Here is a 23,362-nt window from a genome sequence, read left to right on the forward strand (position 1 = left end):
GAATATGATCACCACACCAAATTCCAAGATTATGGTCCTTACAGCTTTCATACTTTAACTCGACCCCCAGTTTTCCCTGTGAAGTCAATGAAGGGTTGTACGACTGAACCACACATGCCTTTACTACGCTGTCAATATAACACATGCGGTATTACCATGCAGGCATTACTACAAATCTTTTTACAGCGCACATTCCTTTACCACGTATGCCTTTACCTCGAAATTTTCGTTTTACAGCCATGGTTGGTAAAGGCATATATGTGCTCCAAATTCGGAATGTGTGGTAATTGCCGGGTTGGGCTTCAGAGCGAATTTGGGATTGTTTTCCTGCGCTACACAGGTCATTTTTTGGAAGTCAGGTGGAGGGGGCTTATTAGTAATAAGTAGTAAAGTGTGCTGCCACCAGGGCTCAGTGGGCAGAGTCTACAGTAGTGTCTAGTTAGCTGCAGGGTGATGCACGTACAGGGGCCTCTATTAACCCTCCAGTGCTCCGCATTGCAAGTCTGGGCCAGTGAGCAGATGATGCCGGTGGGGGATAAGCAGCACCGTTGGGACAATGGAGACCTGTCCTGGGTCCTCCCAGTCCTGCCAGAACAGGCAAACACACAGTCCAGGACCAGGAAATGGCACACCAGTCACCAGGATTAAATGATGCCCAGTAGCTCCGCGTATCCAAGGAGCCCTGTGGGCCGGTCATCACATCAACCTAAAGGCCGGCCGCAGGGCCCGGGACAGACCCTTCTTGGCTCTGCTGCTGGTGTGCACCAGCTCTCTAGCACCCAACACCCAGAGCCCTAAAAACAGTCCCGGCTCTGAGCCCTAATATGCACCCCTGTGACAATCCCCCAAGTCTGCAGCCCTAAAAACCATCCCGTCTGAGACCGAAGCCCTATGACCGAGCCCCAGGACAACACACGAAGGCTTAAAAACACAGAGCAGCGGACCATGACTGGAGAGAACAGCCCGTAAGTGGGGGGTAGAGGGGTCGGTTTATTATCGCTACCTGCAATCCTCTAAAAAATGTGTGGGTTCCAACTGACGGTAACTAGCCAGATCTGGAGTCATTTTTTAAACAAGTTCACATGTGTGCACCAGTACAGCACAAGGCAGAAGGAAAATGTTACTTACCCAGTAGATATCTGTTTGCAGCATGTAGTGCTGTGGATTCACATGCTATGCCTACTCCTGCCATCTACTGTTGGGCCTGGGTGTGTGCAAGTTGTTTTTGTTTGAAGAAGATGAGTTGGCCTAACGGCTAGGGCGGTCGACTTCGAATCGGGGGAACAGGGTTTGAGTCTCGGCAATGACGCTGAACATCCTGTGATTGAGGGCAAATCACTTAATCTTCCTGTGCATAATAAAAAATAAAAATTTATGTGTCCTTATGTACTGCAACTGGTGCTATGTAAAGCGCTCGGATACCCAATTCGGGTCAAGTTCGCATTATATAAAACTCTGTAAAATAAGTCTTTTGAGTTGTGATATTTGGTAACTCCTCGATAGTAATGCGCATTGATAGAGAGATGTCTATGCGGAAAAAGGAAAATGAGATAGAAAAGTGACTGCAATGGCCACAGGTGTCCAGGGAGGAGGGGTGGGCACATGTGAATCTGCAGCACTACATGCCATGAACAGATGTCTACTGGGTAACATTTTCCGTTCAAGGCATATGTGGGTGCAGATACACATGCTGTGCATAGACTGTAATGCAGCACTCCCAAAAGTAGTGGCTAACCTAGGGGTGTTGCAGTAGATTGAAAAAGTGTATTGAGTACTGCGCCTGGCCAACCTTGGCCTACTGACAAGCTATCCCACCCACACAGTAGAGCTTTGTGAAGTTGTGTGGTGTGTACCAGGTAGCTGCTTTACATATTTCAGCTATTGGAATATTCCTCAGGGAGGCCATGGAGGCTGCCTTTTCATGAGTGGAGTGGGCTTCAGGAGGGATATAGAAGGTTCCCTTCGCTCTTGCATAGCAGATTTGGATGTATTTGACTATCCATCTGGCAATGCCTGATTTGGAGAGGGCCTTCCCTTGGTGGGGTTTTAATAAAGCAACAAATATTTGAGTCTTTCTGAAATATTTTGTTCCATCTATATAATACATGAGGGCTCGTTTGACATCCACATTGAGAAGAGCGCTTTTTGCTACAGAGTCTGGTTGAGGGAATAAAACAGGGAGTTCTATGGTTTGCTTCCGGTAGAACTGAGAGATTACATTAGGAAGAAATTTAGGGTTGGTGAGGATAACTCTGCCCTTATGTACGTGAAAGAAAGGTTCTTCTAGGGTTAGTACCTGGAGCTAACTGACACGCCGAAGGGGAGTAATAGCAGCCAGAAAAGCCATCTTCCAGGAGAAGACCTGTAGGGGGCAAGAGTAGAGCGGCTCAGAGGGGCGGCCCAGGAGTCTGGTGAGGATGATATTGAGATTCCATTATGGAGCTGCTGGAGTCCAGGAGGGATTACCCTCTTGGGGCCTTCCTCGATTGCTCTTATGAGCGGAATTCTGAAAAGGGTGATATGTTCCCTATTCTGTAGGTAAGCGGCCATAGCGGCCATATGGAGCCGAATAGACGCGAATGCCAGTTCCTAACATTGTAGATGTAAAAGGTAGCAGACAACATCTTGTACCCTAACTGTGAATGGTTCAATATGTTTTGAATGACAATAATGGGCAAATCATATGCATTTGGCAGCACAGCACGCTCAGGTAGTGGGCCTAAGTGCTTCTTTCAGGATGGCCATGCATTCGGGTGGTAATTTGAGATATTCGAATTCTAAGACATCAGGAGCCAGACTGCAAGATTGAGGGACTTGTGATCCGGGTGTTGTATTTCTCTATGGTTCTGAGTGAGAAGGTCTGGCCTCATCCAAGTCTCTCGTCTGGAGCCACCGAGAGGTCCAGAAGAGTTGTGAACTACGGTTGACGGGCCCAAATGGGGGACACTAGAATGAGAGTCAAGGGTGTCTGCCGTCTCTCTGACGGAAACCCCATCTCTGGAAGTCCTTGTGGAGGACTTGGGGGAGAGTTCCCACCCTGGACTTATTGCTGCACCCTGCTGAGGAGGCCGGCAAAGTCTTTGTCCTCCACCAGGAGTAACTTCGCTGGTAGGTGGCTTTTGTGACAGAGAGCCCATCACCAGATGTGCTGGGTGAGGTGAGAGAGCTTTGGCGACCGAGTCCCCCCTAAATCTTTGAAGATAAAACATGGCTGTGGTGTTGTCGATCTGGACAAGGACGACTTTGCCCCTCTGATGGTGAAGGAAAGCCTTCAATGCAAGGTTCTAACTAAATGATGTGAAGGCCCTGGTGTGGGTTACCATTGACCTTGGACACCTACATTTTGAAAAAGTACTCCGCGTCCCGAGAGGGAGGCATCCATTTTGATGGTGTTCTGCGGAACTGGGTCACGAAAAGGCAACCCCTTCAACAGGTTTTTGGTGGTCCACCACTGCAGAGAGTGATAAGCGAGGCGGCCGACCAACACCAGATCGTCCCTATGACCCTCTGCTTTAGTACCCTGCTGCGCTAGACATTCCTTCAACAGACGCATATGTAGCCTTGCGTGGGACACTATTCCAATACAGGAAGCCATCATGCCTAGGAGGCATGTAACTGTCCTGGCTGTGACCTTGTGGTTTGGCTGAAAGAGCAGGAGTGTCTGAAAAGACTGTATCCATGCAGGGCTAGCATAGGCTAACCTGAATTCCGAGTTGAGGATTGCTCCTAAGTAAGACTGAATTTTTTGGGGTTGGAGGTGGGATTTTGTGACATTGATGGTGAACTCCAAGTGGTCTATTAGATGTATAGTGGTCCGAGTGTGTTCGCGGCATAAATGGCACTTTTGATGAGCCAGTCGTTCAGATAAGGGAAGAAGTGAATGCCAAGCTACGCAGGTGTGCAGCAACCACTGCAAGGCACTTTGTGAACACTCGGGGAGCTGCAGTGACTCCCGATGGGAGTAACTTGAACTGATTGTGTTTGCCGCTGACTATAAACCTGAGATAGCGCTGATGCGCTGGGTATACTGTTATATGGAATTACGGGTCGAGAGCGGTTATAAAGTTGCCCTGCTGTAGAAGAGGTATGACACCTGGAAGGGTGACTACATATAAATGTTCTGAGAGGATGTATTTATTGAGGGCTCTTAGGTCTAGAATGGGCCTGAGAAATCTGTCCTTTTTGGGACTTAGAAAGTATATGGAGTACACCCCCTAAACATTGGTGATGAGGGGGTACCGGCTCGATGGGTCCTTTGTTAATAAGCGATTGCACCTCTTTTTTAAGCAGTTTAATGCACTCTGCTCAAAGTCTGTGTTTGCGGGGTGGTATGGTGGGAGGTGTGGAAGTTAGCTCCAGACAGTAACCATTCTGTATGATGTCCAGCACCCACTGGTAATATTCTACCAGTGGGCTAGAACCCCTGCAAACGGCCCAACAGGTGTTATGGGATATGTGGCCAGTCAGAGTTTGTGGCTGTTGCACGTGTTTTTGTGGGGTTTACCTCTACCTCTGGAGTGAATACCCTTATAGGTGCCTCTAGAGAAACCTCTAGCTGAGGGTGACTGGGCCTGTGGCCGATTGTATGCCATGGAGGCTTCTGGGGAGGTTTATTTTTACCCACGTTCACAGAAGGCAAAGAAAGAAACCTCTAAAAGGTGGGCGTCTGCTGTGCGCCCATTGCCTTAGCTGTTTCAGTATCCTTTTATATCTTTTCAAGGATTTGGGCCACCTGAGGCCAGAAAAGATTTTAACCTTCAGAAGTAAGGGCGAGTAAGTTCTGCTGTACTTCTGGCTTGAACTTGGATATACGCATCCATGCATGGCATCTGAGAAGGAGGCTTGAGTCGAAGCCCAAGCAGTGGTGGCAACAGCGTCAAGGCAGCATCGTATGGTTGTGCTGGAGATTAATTTCCCTTTAGAAACCAACTCCTGCTTATTTGTCTCGAGTTTCTCAGGGAGGTACTGAAGGAGTTCCTCCATTTTGCTCCAAGTGGCTCTGTCGTATCTGCCCAAGAGATCTAGAGAATTGGCAATATGCCAGTGGTTAATGGATTGTGTCGCTACCCTTTTCTCCGCAGCATCTAGTTTTACTTTCTTATCCAGTGGGGGGGTATCTCCTTTTGTCTGGGAGTTGTCGCTCTTCCGTGCCATGCGAATCACAAGTGAGTCTGGAGGAAGCTGACCTTGAATATAAGGAGGATCTGTGGGGCAGGCCTTATTCTTTTTATCAACCAAGCACGGACAGGGTTCTGGAAAATATCTTTAGCATAGGGAGCTATTGTGTGGTGCGTTGTGTGAAGGAGAGGGTCTCAAATTGGAAATGCTCTTCTATTGAATCTGAATGGAGCGGAACTTTAAGGTAAGCTGCTGCTCTGGGGAGGAGTTCCTGGTATGTGAGGGAATCTTCCGGGGAGATAGTAGAGCTGGCTAAAGATCAGTGTCTGTGTCTACTGGGGGCTCAGCGTTATAAGTGTCCCAGGGGTCTGGTTGTGGGGAAACTGGAGTAGGGTCTTCCCTCTTTATTTCCACAGTGTATATAAAAGTGGTGACCCCTGTGGAACGTAGGAAATAGGGTCTCCCTGTGAGGAGTGAGGGGAAGGTGAGTCCTGTGCGGCCTGTGTTACTGATGGAGGAGCAGGGAGGTTACTGGCAGCCTTGTACATCCATTTTCTTTGTTTTGAAGCCGGGGCATTAACCAGGGACTCTTGGAAAGAAATCTGCCTTTTTCTTGGCTGTATGGCAGTTCCAGGTGGACGGGCGATGGTCCAGCCCATGTGAGGATGGGTTTTCAAATGTCTCTGTTGAGCATCTTGGTGCCGATGGAGGAGTGGCTAGATCGTTTCGTCGCGGACTGTGGTAGCACTCTACTTCGGCACCCAAGGCTTCGGGCCTACTGTGTTTTCATAGCGTAGGCACTGATGGTTTACCTGATGCCGAGCAGGTCACAGCTGTTGTAAAGCTGGCTGGCTTGGAGTGTGTTTTCAGCGCGGAGCCAGAGCTGGGCATTGTGGCCGAAGTCGATGGTTGGTGCCGACCATTACCCAAGGACAGTGGTGGGCAGATGGTCTGCTGCTAGTGTTCGAGGGTGGCTATGCAGCCTTTTGTGGAGGCTTGTTCGGCTTCAAAGCTGCATCAAGGAGGGAAAGAGTCTGTACTCACGACCTGTTGAGCTGCTGGAAATCCTTTGATCGCCAGGTCAGAGTTGACGCTGTCCTCTGCTGAGTACGTCTCTTCGTTGGCTGGAGACTTTTCAGTGTAATGTTCTTGAAACTCTTCAGTGCCAAAGACGTCCACCGGATTTTTGCTGAAACATCGCCAAGTGTCGGGCCCCACAGTCATGGAGAGTTTTCTTCGATATGAAGGAGCAGCAAGAGTTGCTGGCAAGCTCATTATGCTCTGGCAAAAGGCAATCCTGATGGTTGGTCCATGGATATCTTGAGTGGTAAAGAGGACAGTACCTAAAAGGCGTTCGTTCCATCACCCTCGTGACATGGTATGGAACCAATTGGAAGTCCAGAGAAAGAAGTGCCCCATGGGGCGAGGCCCCACAAGGGACAGAGATCACTCCTGGGAGCAGCTGGAGCTGTCGACCCGGAACGGAAGGAAAATGGGATACGCGATTGAAAATACCGACACACAGAAGTTACCCGTGGGAAACCAAAAGAGCGCCAACAACGATCTCAAAAGGGAGCACACATCCTAACCGGACAGCGGGAAAAAAAAAACAATCTAAAAATGGAGTCAATGCCAATGCAAATTACTAGCAAGAGGAGTCACCAAACCTTCTGACTCTAAAGACTTCTCAGAAAAAAAAACAACTAGTATGCATCCAGTCCCAACACTGGATGACAGGAGTATGCACAGCATATGTAACTACAGCCACACATGCCTCGAACAAGTGATACCCCTTGGCATGTACTCCTATAACCAAAACATCTTTAGGGGCATAAATATACCACCACGGAATAAAAGATCAAATGGTGATACTTGCGCTGACAGGTGGAGCATTAATTTATTCCCTATGAGCAGCAGCAGTCATAGGAACTCACCTCCATACTGTAGGAAAAGAATCTCCTGGCTCTGTTGAGTAGCCAACATGATCTGGTTGGATCCTTCACATGTTGTCACGTGAACAAAGAGAGGTGGGGATTTCAGAGCGTGATTCCACTTCAGCATTGGCACTTCTGGAAAGCGCTCATCCAGAATGTAGAGAGAAAACTGTATAAAGAGAAAAAGTGGGGCATGGAGGGATTAAGAAGGGATTAGACACTTAGAAGAAAAAATGTTGTCAATTAAAACATAACCTGTAATTAGAGTCCTGCAGCGTTTGTATGTTTTTTCGTTGTGCATGCTTGAATCAAGTGAAGCAAACAATGAAACACTGCACATTCACGTGTATATATAGGGGGGAAAATGTAAAACGGGCGCACCTTTATGAAATAGGCTGCAACATGCTGCTGTCTGAAGGATACACAGAGGCAGTGGAAAAGACTGAAGTCTCTGGTTCGGTGGAAACCGAAATCGAAGCCACACCAAACGTCTACAGGGACGTGTCCATTCTGCAGACGTGGAAGGGTTTGAAAAAAACGAAGAGCGGTCTATCAATCAGTACATGGATCCTACTCCCCCCTGCTCAGGTGGGGGGTGAAATCAAGGGCAATGGTGGAGAGTCTTTAGTAACAATATTTCTGGTGGATATTACATTTCCCCAGAGATTCCTAACCTTATGAATACTCCTTCCAGGCTTCAGACATGAATGGATTCCCCCCCCCCCCCCCCCCCCCCCCCCCTCCCAACAATGACAGTGCGGCCAAGTGCCTTCAGCCAGAGCTTTACCTCCAGATGCATCCCACTGGCGGATATTAGGCACCAACCAGTCTACTAATATCAGTTCCCGAAAAGGTTTCTACTAGTCAACAAGCCAAAAAAACAACAGAGAAAATGACTGTATACCTTTGGGATCTTATTAACCACTGCCCTAGCCCATAGTGCAGGAGGGAGGGCAGGGGGGATATGCAGAAAGATTAAGGATCCACCAGGAATATGGGCACTAAAGCTAATTTACTTGTCTTCTGGGGTATAGATATTCCAGTGGATTCCTCACCTTATGAATGAGACAGAAAGCAGTACGTCCCATGGGCCGGGGGGGGGGGGGGGGGGGGGGTAGGGGGAGGGAAGAAATCATGAAACACAGTTCGAGTAGATATAAAGGCAGTAATGTGTTGAACATGTATGCAAGTTAAACCACATAGCTGTTAAGCAGATGTCAGCAACCGGGACACCTATTGACAGATCTGCGGAGGCAGCATGACCTTGGTGGAATGAGCACGAATGTCCTCCGTATGTGTCATTCTTTGCCAGGACACATCAGTTTTTGATACAGAAGACGGCGCTGAGGCGAAATGGCGTGTGGTCATCATCTTTCCCTTCCTAACTCCCATGAAGACATCCATGAGTGGAAACCCCAATCTAGAAAAGATCATCTTGACCACTAAAAAGTAGGCCCTTCAGGGAGAGGCCAAAGAGCATCTTCCCTTACGCTGAGGAAGCCTGCTAAGCGAGCAGCAACTGGGAAGGTTTCCCGCCGCTGCACCCACTTCCACAGGCTAGTGTCTTCTCAACATAGGGTCCCGGTACCACCCAGTCTGTTACGTTATGGCATTGTCAGACAGAACCTGGATGATGCTCCCGATATGGAAAGGAGAAAGGCCTTCAGGGCAAAGATGAACACACGTATGTGAAGCAGATACTCAGACACAGGCTTTGCGCTGGTATGTCACCCAGACGAGCACCCCAGTCCAGTGAGGAAGCGTCCGTGGCCCTGGTTGCCTGAGCTTGTGAGAGCTGAAAGGGAACCTAGTCAAGAGTTTGGAGGGTCCATTCGCCAGGGCAGGTCTTGGTCACTAGAAGATCTCTAGCTGTGCCACCATCTGGAGCGATGATGATGGAGTTTTGCAGTTTTCAATAAATTGGCATGGGATGTTCGATGGATAGATTTTCACACAGATGCTTCGTATATTGTTGTGATCCACTAACCCGCCCAAGCTCGGCTGTCCACACTTTGCACGTGATCACATTCTATCTTCAACTCATGGCAATTTCCTCGGGATCCGCTATAGCATCTAGGAGAAGTACAATAAATCTACCCAAGAAATTCCACAGCTTTCTGTTGTATCAACACAGTGGAACTAGGGGTCTCAAGGAAGTGCCAGATATTTGTACAAGTGGATTTCTAATTTAGCAGCACAACAAGAAGTTGAATCCAGGGCATTGCACATCTTCTTCACTGCAGACTCGACAAAGGAGTCGGGAGGCATTGTCTCCCAGAGGAAGAAGACCTCATTCTGGAGGACTGTACGTTTCCGCCAAAAATGACTGACAGCTTTATGGAGAACAGGGTTTTAAAAAAGTGCTTATGGAAGAGACCTTAAGCCTTGGAAAAAATGCAACCACATATCGTGCCTGAGGATTTAGGAAAACAGTCTATGAAAATTACAGAGGTCTCAGACGCAGGTAGATAGTGCTTTTATGTTGAGCCTCTCTTTTGGTATTCTCAAAAACCATTACCACATTATTGACCGTAGGGACCCAATGATGAATGAACTCAGGTGTTCTGGTGAATATGTGCTCAGGTCCTCGGAGTCTGTGGAAGGAGAGGAAAGCTGTGAAATTCATGTTTGTGCAGGTCGTAGAGAAATGACATCTGCCTGTCTTGGTCTATCTGGAATACAGGGCACTCGCAGTGATTTAGTCGTGGGTCTCCTCTGACCTTTCTTTTTTTGGAGGAGGTTCCTCTGTTCTTTTACCTTCATGCCTCTTATGCCTTCTTGAGTCATCCCTCATGTCCCTAGACAGACGGTATAGAGTCAGAGGAGAAGTGGAAGAACAGGCAGCAAGTCACCTATGGGCTGTATCACTCCTGGCACAAATGGACTTTCTAAAGACAGTCTTCATCTGCCACTGGGATGGGCCCAAGTACTTTATCAAGGGGCTCTGGCGAAGAGGTTATTTTACGATCTACATCCAATTTCTCTTTTTTACTAGATGCAGGACTCCTCGAAGTGCACGGTTCTCATGGGGACTGTAACTTGGCTGAGGCGCTTAGCAGCAAAAAGTACCTCCATTGAAATGCCCAGGTCAGCATCACCATCAACCATCGACGCGGAGTATCTGGAAAAGGAATGACTCAACTTTGACAGGGAGCAGGAGAGCCAGTAATGCGTGGGATGGTCGTGGGTCCTAAGGACCTGGTCACAACTATGGCAGAATAGGATGAACAAAGCACTCGTCACCCTGTTGGAGCTTGCGGACCATGCAAGAAGGTATTTACCATGCCCCTCCCCCTGGTTCTCTGTCCCTAGGCCTCATGTGAGGAATCTCAAGGCAACATTTATACCTTTTTATGTAAGAAGAGTGTAGAAGGCTGACAACTTCGACAGTGTATCCCATGAGCGTTAATCAAAAAGTGCAATAATGGTGGCCCAGAGAGTTACAAATGAGTAAAGTTTGAGCTACTGATGTTGCATTATTATTTGCAACGCCAATAGCTTAAACTTTCAGTAATGCGAGACCTATTGCATTGCAAATGCTTGTTTTAATACATTTTGACCACCCCACCCAACACCATTGATAAGGATGGATGGAGTCACCTCTCAAACTAAGAGTGAAACAAGCCCCCCTCCTTACATTTATTTGCACAAAGGGTGCAGAGAAATGCTGGAGCGCGCCGTGTTTTCGGGGGAGGAAAGAAACTGGCTGTACATTGGCGCATTTTGAATTAAATACGAACTGAGATAAAATTAGGGGTAGGTTGCTATCTCCACTAGCAACCCCAGGCACCCAGATGAGGTCCTAGATCTGGAGGGAGGCAGGCGAGGGCATGCAGTGTGCAGGTGAGATACTGCACTGGACATATTGTCTAGTTGTGAGAAGGATGGCATTTAAATGCCTTTAGAAGGGTGAAACATGCAGGTGGAAGCACGGGAGAGTAGTGTGCAAACAGAGATCAACAAGAAAAGGGTGGGGTGTATTGTGGCTTCAGGGACACAGCTGCGGCTTTTGCAACTGGGAAACCGGGTTGGAGTCCCGGCGTCGGTTCAACACACTGATTCTGGGCATGTCACTTAATCTCGTGCATAAAACAAAATTAACGTGATGGTGTCTAATGAAAGGTTTGCTCCTGTAGAGCGCTCCAATACCTTCCATTCGAGTGTAGGCTATATAGAAAATGGTGAAAAAATATGTGTAGGAGAGGTGTGTGCTGTTTACGTATGGAGGGAGGGGGTTTGTGCAGGGCTCAGAAGATTAGCTGTAGTAGTATGCAGGGCATAACCCATACATCACAGTGGGGGATCCTCTCAGGCACCCCTCATTCAATCTAAGGCCTAAGGATAAGGGTGAGAGATGGCAGTCTGGGGGGCCCTCGGGACAGTCTGGAGGGGGCCCACTGTTTTGTGTTAACCCACAGGTATTATGAAGATTGAGCCGGAAGCTGAAGGAGTGTGGTGTGAAGTGGGAGGAGTGACGTGTGCAGTGGCAGGATTAAGTGGTGTATGGTGCCGCAGCAGGGTTAGAGAGCAGTTTACAGGGAGATGGGGTGTAGTTTCCACGCCGCAGGACACAGTGGTGCAGCACATACATGGACCTGGAATAGAAGTGGTGCTCAGGGTGGGTCAGGCGGGAGAGATGTGTAAGTGTCAGATACTGACACCAGTGACACAAAGGGGCACAACAGCACCCCAGCCATCCTCCAAGACTTAGCAAGCCTCCTGGCCCCACAACTTGCAACGACCCTCAATTACCATTTCTTACTTGCTCAATGCAGGCTAAATGGGAGGGTTAAAAAGGACGGACCTGGGAGCATGCCTAATTCGACCCGAAAAAAAAAAAGATCTGCACATTCTCCAATCTGGACTGTTGAATACCTCAGGGATGGAATTTCCTTCCAGAAACAGTAATTCAGGTACTGGTAATTCCAGCCCCCTTCTCACCCAATTTGTAATCAGGGACAAAGTTGCTTTACACTGCTTGCTGTGGGTAGGAACCTTGAGGGACTGAGGGCAAGTAGGAGCCACAAAGACTTGAGAGTAGAAGTACCCTCAGAAAACTGAAGGTGCGCAGGAGCTCTGATGACTTGAGGGTGAGGCAGAAGTTTGAGGATAGAAACGGAGTAGCGCCTTCACTAGGAGCATGAGAGCGAGTGGGGGCCCTTGAGACCTGGACATTTGAGGGAGCCTCAAGGCCTCAGTGTGAGGGCGCTTCATGTGTCTTTGATGATGAACTGAAGTCTCCAGGCCGGAGAGAGCGTGATAGACATATTCTGCCTGGTGGCAGGCAGGGCATTCGGGGATTTGCGAAAGTTCATGGCTGAGCACGAGAAGCATCTTTCTAGACTTGAAGATGACCTTCAGGGGACCTTCAGATGAGCTATAGTGGCCTGATGGGGTTTACAGTCTTGACCAGTGTTACTGGCCCCAACCTTAAACTTCTGATACTAACAGAGCAACGCTTCAAACAATATTGTGATCGTCAAACGTGGGCACGTTTTTTTTTTTTTTGGTGCCTGAACCTATTTGTTGTAACAGTCCCACCTTGGACTTACCCTATTTTGTAGCAGATTACATTATTACAGTTGTGAATCTGTGATAAGGCGATCTCAATGAAATATTTCGTTTTATTTATAGATTTATTTGAACCCTAGCAGATGTCACCTCAGCCCCCTTTCCAATTACAAAGAAGGGGGTCTCTTTTGCATGTCAGCAGTGCCCCTTTTTCCAGGATTTTCGCATTGTTTTCCCGTCCTCCTCCTAGATGTGCAGAACACTCAAGGAGCTCATGTAGTTCTCCTAAGCAAGTGCAATAATCCACTGACCTATCATGCAGGCTCCTAGCCACACCTGTCTGCGTCAGTTTAGAGAGGATTGAGGCAGGTCAGCAGCGCGGTCCGCTGGATGTCACGCGCACAGATGGAGATGTGTTGTATAATCCACTGAGCTATCATGCAGACTCCTAGCCACACCGGTCTGCGTCAGTTTAGAGAGGATTGAGGCAGGTCAGCAGCGCTGTCCGCTGGATGTCGCGCGCAAACATGGAGATGTGTTTTATAATCCACTGACCTATCATGCAGACTCCTAGCCACACCTGTCTGCGTCAGCTTTGAGGAAGGTCCGCAGCGCTGTCCGCTGGATGTAACGCGCAAAAATGGAGATGTGTTTTATAATCCAGCGAGCTATCATGCAGGCTCCTGGCCACACCTGTCTGCGTCAGCTTAGAGAGGATTGAGGCAGGTCAGCAGCGCTGTCCGCTGGATGTCACATGCAAATATGGAGATGTGGTTTATAATCCACTGAGCTATCAGGCAGGCTCCTAGCCACACCTGTCTGCGTCAGCTTAGAGAGGATTGAGGCAGATCTGCAGCGCTGTCCGCTGGATGTCACGTGCACAGATGAAGATGTGTTTTATAATCCACTGACCTATCATGCAGGCTCCTGGCCACACCTGTCTGCGTCAGTTTAGAGAGGATTGAGGCAGGTCAGGAGCGCTGTCCGCTGGATGTCACCCGCAAAGACGGTGATGTGTTTTATAATCCACTGAGCTCTCATGCAGACTCCTAGCCACACCTGTCTGCGTCAGTTTAAAGAGGATTGAGGCCGGTCAGCAGCGCGGTCCGCTGGATGTCACGCGCAAAGACGGTGATGTGTTTTATAATCCACTGAGCTATCATGCAGGCTCCTAACCACACCGGTCTGCGTCATCTTAGAGAGGATTGAGGCAGGTCAGCAGCGCTGTCCGCTGGATGTCACGCGCAAAGATGGAGATGTGTTTCATAATCACATGAGCTATCATGCAGACTCCTGGACACACCTGTCTGCGTCAGTTTAGAGAGGATTGAGGCAGGTCAGCAGCGCTGTCCGCTGGATGTCACGTGCATAGATGGAGATGTGCTTTATAATCCACTGAGCTATCATGCAGACTCCTGGCCACACCGGTCTGCGTCAGTTTAGAGAGGATTGAGGCAGGTCAGCAGCGCTGTCCGCTGGATGTCACGCGCAAAGATGGAGATGTGTTGTATAATCCACTGAGCTATCATGCAGGCTCGTAGCCACACCGGTCTGCATCAGCTGTGAGGATTGAGGGAGGTGAGCAGCGCTGTCTGCTGGATGTCACGCGCAAAGATGGAGATGTGTTTTATAATCCACTGAGCTATCATGCAGGCTCCTAGCCACACCGGTTTGTGTCAGTTTAGAGAGGATTGAGGCAGGTCAGCAGCGCTGTCCGCTGGATGTCACGCGCAAAGATGGAGATGTGTTTTATAATCCACTGAGCTATCATGCAGACTCCTAGCCACACCGGTCTGCGTCAGCTTAGAGAGGATTGAGGCAGGTCAGCAGCGCTGTCCGCTGGATGTAACGCGCAAAAATGGAGATGTGTTTTATAATCCACTGAGCTATCATGCAGGCTCCTGGCCACATCTGTCTGCGTCAGCTTAGAGAGGATTGAGGCAGGTCAGCAGCGCTGTCCGCTGGATGTCACATGCAAATATGGAGATGTGTTTTATAATCCACTGAGCTATCATGCAGGCTCCTAGCCACACCGGTCTGCGTCAGCTTAGAGGATTGAAGCAGGTCAGCAGCGCGGTCCGCTGGAAGTCACGCGCAAAGATGGAGATGTGTTTCATAATCACATGAGCTATCATGCAGGCTCCTAGCCACACCTGTCTGCGTCAGCTTAGAGAGGATTGAGGCAGGTCTGCAGCGCTGTCCGCTGGATGTCACGCGCAAAGATGGAGATGTGTTTTATAATCCACTGACCTATCATGCAGACTCCTAGCCACACCTGTCTGCGTCAGTTTAGAGAGGATTGAGGCAGGTCAGCAGCGCTGTCCGCTGGATGTCACGCGCAAAGATGGAGATGTGTTTTATAATCCACTGAGCTATCATGCAGGCTCCTAGCCACACCGGTCTGCATCAGATTAGAGGATTGAAGCAGGTCAGCAGCGCGGTCCGCTGGAAGTCACGCGCAAAGATGGAGATGTGTTTCATAATCACATGAGCTATCATGCAGACTCCTGGACACACCTGTCTGCGTCAGCTTAGAGAGGATTGAGGCAGGTCTGCAGCGCTGTCCGCTGGATGTCACGCGCAAAGATGGAGATGTGTTTTATAATCCACTGACCTATCATGCAGATTCCTAGCCACACCTGTCTGCGTCAGTTTAGAGAGGATTGAGGCAGGTCAGCAGCGCTGTCCGCTGGATGTCGCGGGCAAAGATGGTGATGTGTTTTATAATCCACTGAGCTATCATGCAGACTCCTAGCCACAACGGTCTGCGTCAGCTTTGAGGATTGAGGGAGGTCAGCAGCGCGGTCCGCTGGATGTCACGCGCAAAGATGGAGATGCGTTTTATAATCCACTGAGCTATCATGCAGGCTCTAGGCCACACCGGTCTGCGTCAGCTTTGAGGATTGAGGGAGGTCAGCAGCGCGGTCCGCTGGATGTCACGCGCAAAGATGGAGATGTGTTTTATAATCCACTGAAATATCATGCAGACTCCTAGCCACACCGGTCTGCGTCAGGGCAGGGCGGCCTATATATTAGTGTAGCCCCAAGAAGAAAATGGGGTGAGATAGTAAGGGCGAAGTCCAATGCTTCCCCATCCTTGAAATCATGAGAAACTTCCTGCGTAAAGATCCAATTATCCCTGAAAACTAACGCCACCCCACCTCCTCTGCCTGCTATCCGGTCCATTCTGGCAATTTTATAGCCTGTAGGGATGGCCAGTGTAATAGCAGGAACAGCAAACTCATTGAGCCATGTTTCTGTTATAAATAACAGATCTAACTGGCTGTGAACCAAAAGCTCAAATATATCCTGTGTATGCTTTACTAGTGACCGAGCATGGATTAGAGCGGCCTGAATCCGCCGGGAGATAGGGAAGGCACCCAGGGCCTGGTTAGGATGGGAGATATCACCCAAAGTGTGATTAAAATGAAAGTTGCAAACCTGACACGTTTTTGACATACTGTCCAGGACACACCAGTCATGGCCACACCCGCCCATACGTTCCCCTCCTGCCAGGATTTCAGTGCGACTCAGCCCCGAACGGGCCTTAGGCAAGTCTTGTGGACAACGGACAGCATGGCTGGCGCTGGCCGCTTCCGGGACGGGCGCAGACGGGCTTGCCTTATGCACGCGCGTCCACCCATCGCGCATGTTAACTAGCCCACAGACCCTGGCAACTAGAGCACGTCGTGCACAGAATGGCGGTCTAGTGTGTCCCCCCCAGGAGTCCGGAAGTGCGTGCTGAAGACGTGTGGGTAAGTGAAACTAAAATTTCTAGTTATAATCGTTTTAAAAAAAAACAATAACAGCAATAGATAAACGAGTGCAAATTCGGCAATTTTAAAAGAAAGAAATGAGCTTTCCATACAGCCCGAGAAGTAGCATGCAAACGCCACCATTCACCACTAAGCCGCTGCACGTCCGCCCATCGCACATGTTAAGTAGCCCACAGCCCCTGGCAACTAGAGCGCGCCGTGCACAGAATCTGAAAACCTTGGCTTGTGTTCATAATGCATTTAATGCCACTGAGGCAAATTGCGTTTGAGATGAGCACTGATGTTTACTGTAGAAACAAGATGAAGGCACGACTGCTTTTTATATTAGTCTGGCAAAGCAGTACGGCTGCACTTGTGCGCTCTCTCCGATTGGCGTATTTTATGCAAGGCAGTTAGTCAGAAAACTTTATTCGGTCATTACGACCATCTAAGTGCAAAGAAGTACAAAACAGTGTATTCACCAACGCATGTATTGCCATAATTCTTTCTGCAGATCAATGTTATTTGACAGATTAAAATATATCAACTTCATAAACGGTTAAAATTGGCACGCAGGGTGACGAGTAAGCTGAATAAGAGGCTCGCACATAATAGAACCCTACGAAGATTACTTAAAAGTACAAGCGTGTATATTGTAACGATACATAGTTGAAAGCGTTGCGTTAATGCATTATAAGTGCAACGTCCGAATTCCTATTAGATGGATCCATCAGCTAGACTGACCGCTACAAACTATTATTTATAAAAACAATTCATTGATTACAGTCTCCATGCAGGTAGAATAAAACTCTGACAGAATTACAGTAAGGAGATTGCTGTCACGGGTTGGACCTCATAGGCAGATGTAAACCAGCATTGGCATAGCCAATAGGTCTAGCCTTTGGGACCTTATAAGTATTTAGTTATGCAGTACAATATCCTTGGGGCAACAACATCAACTGTTGCATGTCTAAACACTTATAAGGTCCCAGAGGCGAGACCTATTGGCTATGCCAATGCTTGTTTGGAAATGCAGTGGGACAGAACTGGGCTTTTGCAAGTAATCACATTTTGCCACGTCCGCATGATCTGTGATTGGCAAGTTCCCCCTTGGACGTCTAGTGGGTAGTACCACGTCTGGATCGAAGCTTCTCCAAATACGTTCGCTAAGCCATAGCTGTGGTCTCCGGTAGAACGGATCAGACACAAGTATTTCTTAACCGCTAGACATTGCGAGAAGACGGCTTAAACTCAATTGGGAGGATTTCCCTAGCGAAGTCTGAGCTAAAGGAGAAGCATGCACTTTCTAAAGCATAGAACCTGCTGCATCGTGACCTGTTAGACATGCTGAAACCGGATGCAGGAAACCACAAAAGCACAACACAGCTGGCAGCCTAGTGAAGTAACGAGGGCAGGCAGGCTACCATAGGCCGCAAGCATCGATGTGACGAGGCTGCTCCCGTGGAACTCTATCATCATGATATGCAGGACTGGAGTTTCCAGTTGCAGCGTGCAGCACTGCAGAAATTAAAACATTATGTGCAGCTGAAGAAAAAATAAACAAAGTGCAGCAAGCAGTGGTGCTGAATTGAAAACATTTTGCATGGCTGAAAAACATAAATGAAGCTCTGCGTGCCGTGCTGCTTTTAAAAGACGCTCCGTGCGCGTCCCTGCTCGCTCCCGCGGCAATACTCCATGGAAGTGAACTTGCGAGAAGAGGTTGGACATGTACCCACCATCAGCCATTTTGCAGGCTACGATTCATAACCGAAACCCACAAAAGCCAATCCAATGCGTGGGAGGAGTCAGACCCCCACAAAGTACACAGAACAGATCGCCTAACAGCGCAAGCGCAGTATGGGCTTGACCTTAAAAGGGGTCTGGGGAGGCACCTACCTCAGGAAAAATGGTAAAGCTACCAATGGAAATTGTGAATGATGAACACTGTATGTAGTCAAATAACCATCCTCGAGAAATTCTTATGTATCTGCAGATTTTTCTTAACAAGCAGACTGACCCTGTACAGCATGATTGGAAACTGGTACCCTCTCGAATTTTAAAAAGCACATGGTCAATTCCACATTCTGCATACAATTTATGCCAGGGGCGATGTTTTCACTTAAGATTTTCATGGTAGAAACAGTGTTATTTCCAAGTCAGATTTGCTGTCTGAATGGCTTACCTTATTTCGATGCGCTTTTTAAATAAAAAATATTATAAAACATTGCCACCTGTAAGCATGTTTCTTTTAATGCTTTTTGAATACGAAAAACAGTTTTTAAAAAGAGGGCTGCAGAGTTCCTGTGGTGCACAGAACTATTCTACTGTTTAAGGAGGACAGAGTGAATCCCAAAACACAGAAGTAAAATTTCCTTTCAGGGATCGTACCATGGGTGCAGTTAATCCGTGTTCAGGATTTTAATGAAGATCACATGGCTATATAAGGTCTAGGCACAGTTCAAGTTTGGCTCTTTAAGGAACATCACCCCAACACAATTTCTTGCGCTCATGATTAACGAAATATATCACACAGAATCCAACAGTGTCACACCAGCCACTCACACTGCTAATCTATAAATCATCTGTCGCCCATAAAAATTACCTGCTCGTGGAATTTCAAATCTCATGTTAAGGCAATTTGCGCGTCCAAATCAACACTAGTACAAGCAATGATATATTATAGTTGACCAGGTTCACCAGCACTGCTTGGTTTCAAGGTAAACCTACACTTATAGCCAGAGGTAACAAGATGACCCATATGTGAGGCCTAAAGATTAACTACATATAGGCATTTCTGGCTGTAGTAAAGAGGGAGATTACCCCACCAACATTTTTATGTTGTGGATTATAAGAATCAGATGACTTTATAGGCGGAATAATGAAGTTACTCACCGTCGGTAAGAATCTTTCTGTTGGATTCTCTACCTGCAGATTCAACACCATTCAAAAATCCCAGGCGTCAAATTGAGTCTGGAAACCCTCAATAGCTCCCTGTGCCAGGGGTGCTGGCTCCACTTCTGCACCCTTGTGACGTCACCGGAGACGTTAAGCACCCATGTTGGTGCCCTAATGTCGGTTTCCTTTCCATTTCTGACGTGCCTTTGAGGCTGACAGATAAAAACAACATCAGATCAATCAGATGCTGCACTGTTAGACCTGGTACCATTCCCGTGAGTCTCCCTTCCATTTTTAGCTGTTGTCTCCTCTGTTTTTGATATTTTTTTGCTGCTTTTAGATGCTTTGGGCACTGTGCCACTGCTATTCAGTGCCACAGTGCAAGTGCTCCCCATGTTAAATTGTTGTAATGAATTAGTGACTCCATGATTGGCTTATTTGATTTACTTGTCAGATCCTAGTACAGTGCACCATGTGTGCCCAGGGCCTGTTAATCAAATGCTGTTGGTGGGCTTGCAGCACTGGTTGTGCCACCCACAAAAGCAGCTTGTAAAGTGTGTCTAAGGCTTGCCATTGCAGAGCCTGTGTGCAGTCTAGTACTGCCATTTCGACTTGGTAGTGCACCCACTTGCCAGTCCCTAAACCTTCCCTTTTCTTCATATCAGACACCCCTATGGTAGGCCCAAGGGCAGGGTGCATTGTAAGTATAAGGTAGGACATGCCCAGGTGTGTGTGGCATGTCCTGATAGTGAATTACAGCCAATTTCGTTTGAATGAGCAGCTTTGATTATAACATCTTATAATCCTAACGGACCCAGGGAACATGGTAGAAAAACGAATTTAGTATGCCTGAACTCAGAATGATAAAATACATCTTTTAGTGAAGTTGGTTTTAATATTCTGTGTTTGAAAATACCACTTTTAGAAAGTAGGTATTTTCTTGCCTAACCCTCCAGCCTGCCTCTGCTAGGTTGTGTATTCCATGTCTGGTTTCTGAGTGACAGGGGCTGGGGGGCTCCAGGAGACAGGGTGAGTCAGCACTAGGCTGAATAGACCTATCTGCATCGAGGGTGGTGGGAGGAGTAGCACCTGGGCCTGAATAGGGATGTGCCTGCCTTCCACAATGCTGGCTCCACATCCTGTGGTGCATCTGATGACCCTGGCCCACACTGACAAAGGAAGAAGTTGTGCACTGGCAGAATGCACCCAGAACTGGTTTGGACTAGGTACAGGACATTGCCTTCAGAGGACAAAGGATTTACTGGTATAAATATTGGGGCCCAGACCCCAGGACTTTAGATCACTTCTGGGAATCAAGACGGACCTTTTGACAAGGAGAAGAACCAGAGAATCTGCAGGATTTTTTTTGACTGCCCCTGTGCCAGTGGGTAATTGCTGGGGTTGGACTGCAGTGGTTTCTTTATTGCCAAGGAAAGGAGAAAGACTTATTTGCAACTTTCATCATCTTGAAGAAGAATCTCCAAGGGCTTGAATTTGAGCTTGCCTCCTGTCTGAAGTCTCAGGGATACAAATACTTCACCCCTTCTGCTTGCCTGCATCTGGAACTTGCTTTTCTAGCTGCTACAGAAGAAAATGGCGATCGACGCCGTACTCTGCATCAAAGCCGTGAGCGCTGCTCCGACTTACAACGTAGACCCAACGCTGGCTGACATGCCACATCGACGCCAGCGAGCGACATCGTAACCCGTCATAAACCGTGAGCGCTGCTCTGACTTGCGGCGTAGGCCAGACGCCTGCTGCTGTGCCGCATCGACTCCAAAGACTACATCATCGCGGAGCCGATCCTCGATGTGGGTGGTCAAGAATCCAGCGACATTGTGACATCGTACGGAACCGTGGTTTCGGCGCCATCGTGACGTCACCTCTCCGGTAAGGAACAGATGCATCCCCTGCTTTGCGCAAGCATCGAGGACCAGACGCATCGCCTCTCCCGAAGCAAGGTACCGACACCACACAGCGCCAACGACGCCGTATCTCCCCGACGCCGTGAACTGTCGTTGTTTTCGCTTTTCCAAGGTACTGTTCTTTGTGGGTCGGTTTTGCCTCCGGGCCCTACGCTGCGCACCTGGCGGTCGGCGTCGTACTTTGGTATTTCTTTGACCTCAACGTCGTGATAACTCCAGTTCGGGTCATCTGTTGCTAAAGACTGCTTTTAAGTGAATAACCTATTTTTGAGCTATTTCTACCATCTTGAAGTATTATTTTTGATTACAGGATTGTGGATTTTTGTCGTTTTGGTCTTGTGTTAAGTCTATTTAAAGAATACTTATTTTTTATAAAACCTATGTGGTGTCCATCTGTAGTGTTTTCACTGTATTACTGTATGTGTTCACAAATGCTTTACACTATGCCTCTGAGATAAGCCTGTCTGCTCGTGCCAAGCTACCAAGGTGGTGAGCAGGGGTTATCCAGGAGTGTAATCCCCTTTACCTGACTAGAAGCACGGGTCCCTATTTGGTCAAAGGTACCTACCTCTGCCAACTAGAGATCCCCAGTTCTAACATGCACAACTTACAGAACTGATGTCTTATTAAGAAGATTTACTTAGCAAACAGCCATTAAATTGGGAGCAGGGTGGATGAGTGAGGAATCTGCACATAGTGTCGAACAGAAAGACTGTTACCAAAGGTAAGTAACGTTTTCTTCTGCTGGATACTTCCCTTTGAGGATTCCTCACCTTTTGAAGATGGATTCTCCAAGCAGTACTCAGCCAGAAGGTGGGTGTATGACTGGTTATACTAAGAAATCCAGGAGGACTGATCGCGCAAACTGACCCCCACCCCCTTTCGTACTTCAAATCCAAGAAGTAATGCTTTACAAAAGTATGAAGGGAAGCCCAAATCGCCTTGCAGATTTCTGCAATCGGGACCCCTCTCACCAGAGCAGAGAAAGAAGACTGTGCATTGGTAGAGTAAGCTCTTAGGCCTTCCGGTGGTTCCTTGTGGGCCAAAGAGCATTACCTTTTGATGCACAAAAAGTTCCAACACGATACTGTCCTCTTGTGTACTGCCTTGACTTTAATCTTGCTCACATATCCGATAAACAGCTGGCCATCAATGCTGAACTCCTTGTTTCGGTTGACATAGAAGTTGACTGCACTCCTAGGGTATCGTCTGTGGAGTTTCTCTTCCTCTTTTGTGGGATGGGGAGGAGGAAAAAAGGCTGATAAGGTAATGGATTGGTCTAGGATGTAGCCACCTTAGGCAGGAAAGCAGTCCTGACTCTAAGAACCAGCTTGTCATGAAAGAAAGTAGTGATGGGGAGGTTTCAAATCGGTACCTGTAATTCACTCATGCCTTGCTGCCATAATGGAAACAAGAAATAAGATCGTAAAAGTGAGCAGTCGCAAATGGGCCACACACATTAAAGAAGTCAAAAGAAGAACGAGGTTCTATTGTGGGATTATGAATGGCGATGGAGAAAATGTATTCATGAGACCTTTCAAAAACCTCATGAGTATGGGGGATTTGAAGCGAGACTATAGATCTGGCAGACAAAGAAAGGCCAAAAAACAGCTCTTGACTGCCTACTGTGCACCTTTGTTGAGCCTGTGAAAGGGCAAAACGTAAGAGGTCTGATAAATGGGAGTGAAGAGGGTCAACCAAATTGTCCATTCCCCACTTCACAAATATACTCCATCTCCCAGAATAAACCATTGCGGCCGAATGACTTTGGGCACAGAGGACATCCCTTACTTAAGGAGGCAGAGAAAAAGCATCAGGTTACTCTGCTCAAACTCCAGGCTGAAGCCGTAGGCTGTGGAGAATGGGGTGCAGAACCTGCCCCTAGCCTGGAGTGCTAGTCGGTTCGCCCGCCACATGAGCAGATTGATACGCCACATCTTCTCCTTTGGAAACCAATAGCCTTTGATCTCTAATTCTCCATGTGAGCTCCCCCTCTAGACAAAATGCATCCGTGAGGACTGATGCCACTGCCTGTGGGGACTGAGATAACTTTCCTCGAATCAGATTGCTTTGGATCTGCAGTGGTGAACAGTGGAAGGCAGTGTCCCTGTAGATCGTGATAGAACTCTGAAGAGCTCTGCCATGATGGGACCACTGACTGCAGAGAAACCAGTAGAAGGCCTTCATGTACCAGCATGAGTGAAAATCAGAATGCAACCTGCCA

At 48.0% G+C, this 23,362-nt stretch overlaps 1 protein-coding gene across 6 annotated transcripts in view; it reads right to left on the minus strand.

Moving 5' to 3' along the window:
* The window catches only part of TAF1C (TATA-box binding protein associated factor, RNA polymerase I subunit C), a 281,651-nt gene that overhangs the window by 45,164 nt on the left and 213,125 nt on the right, over window positions 1-23,362 (minus strand). For all 6 annotated transcript variants that reach the window (XM_085627788.1, XM_085627783.1, XM_085627787.1 and 3 more), the window contains one exon: window positions 7,053-7,221. In XM_085627788.1, the coding sequence (XP_085483914.1) occupies window positions 7,053-7,221 (169 nt within the window). The remainder of the gene's footprint in view (window positions 1-7,052; window positions 7,222-23,362) is intronic.

Source organism: Triturus cristatus, chromosome 2_1 (genome assembly GCF_964204655.1).
Source record: "Triturus cristatus chromosome 2_1, aTriCri1.1, whole genome shotgun sequence".
Taxonomy (NCBI): Eukaryota; Metazoa; Chordata; class Amphibia; order Caudata; family Salamandridae; genus Triturus; species Triturus cristatus.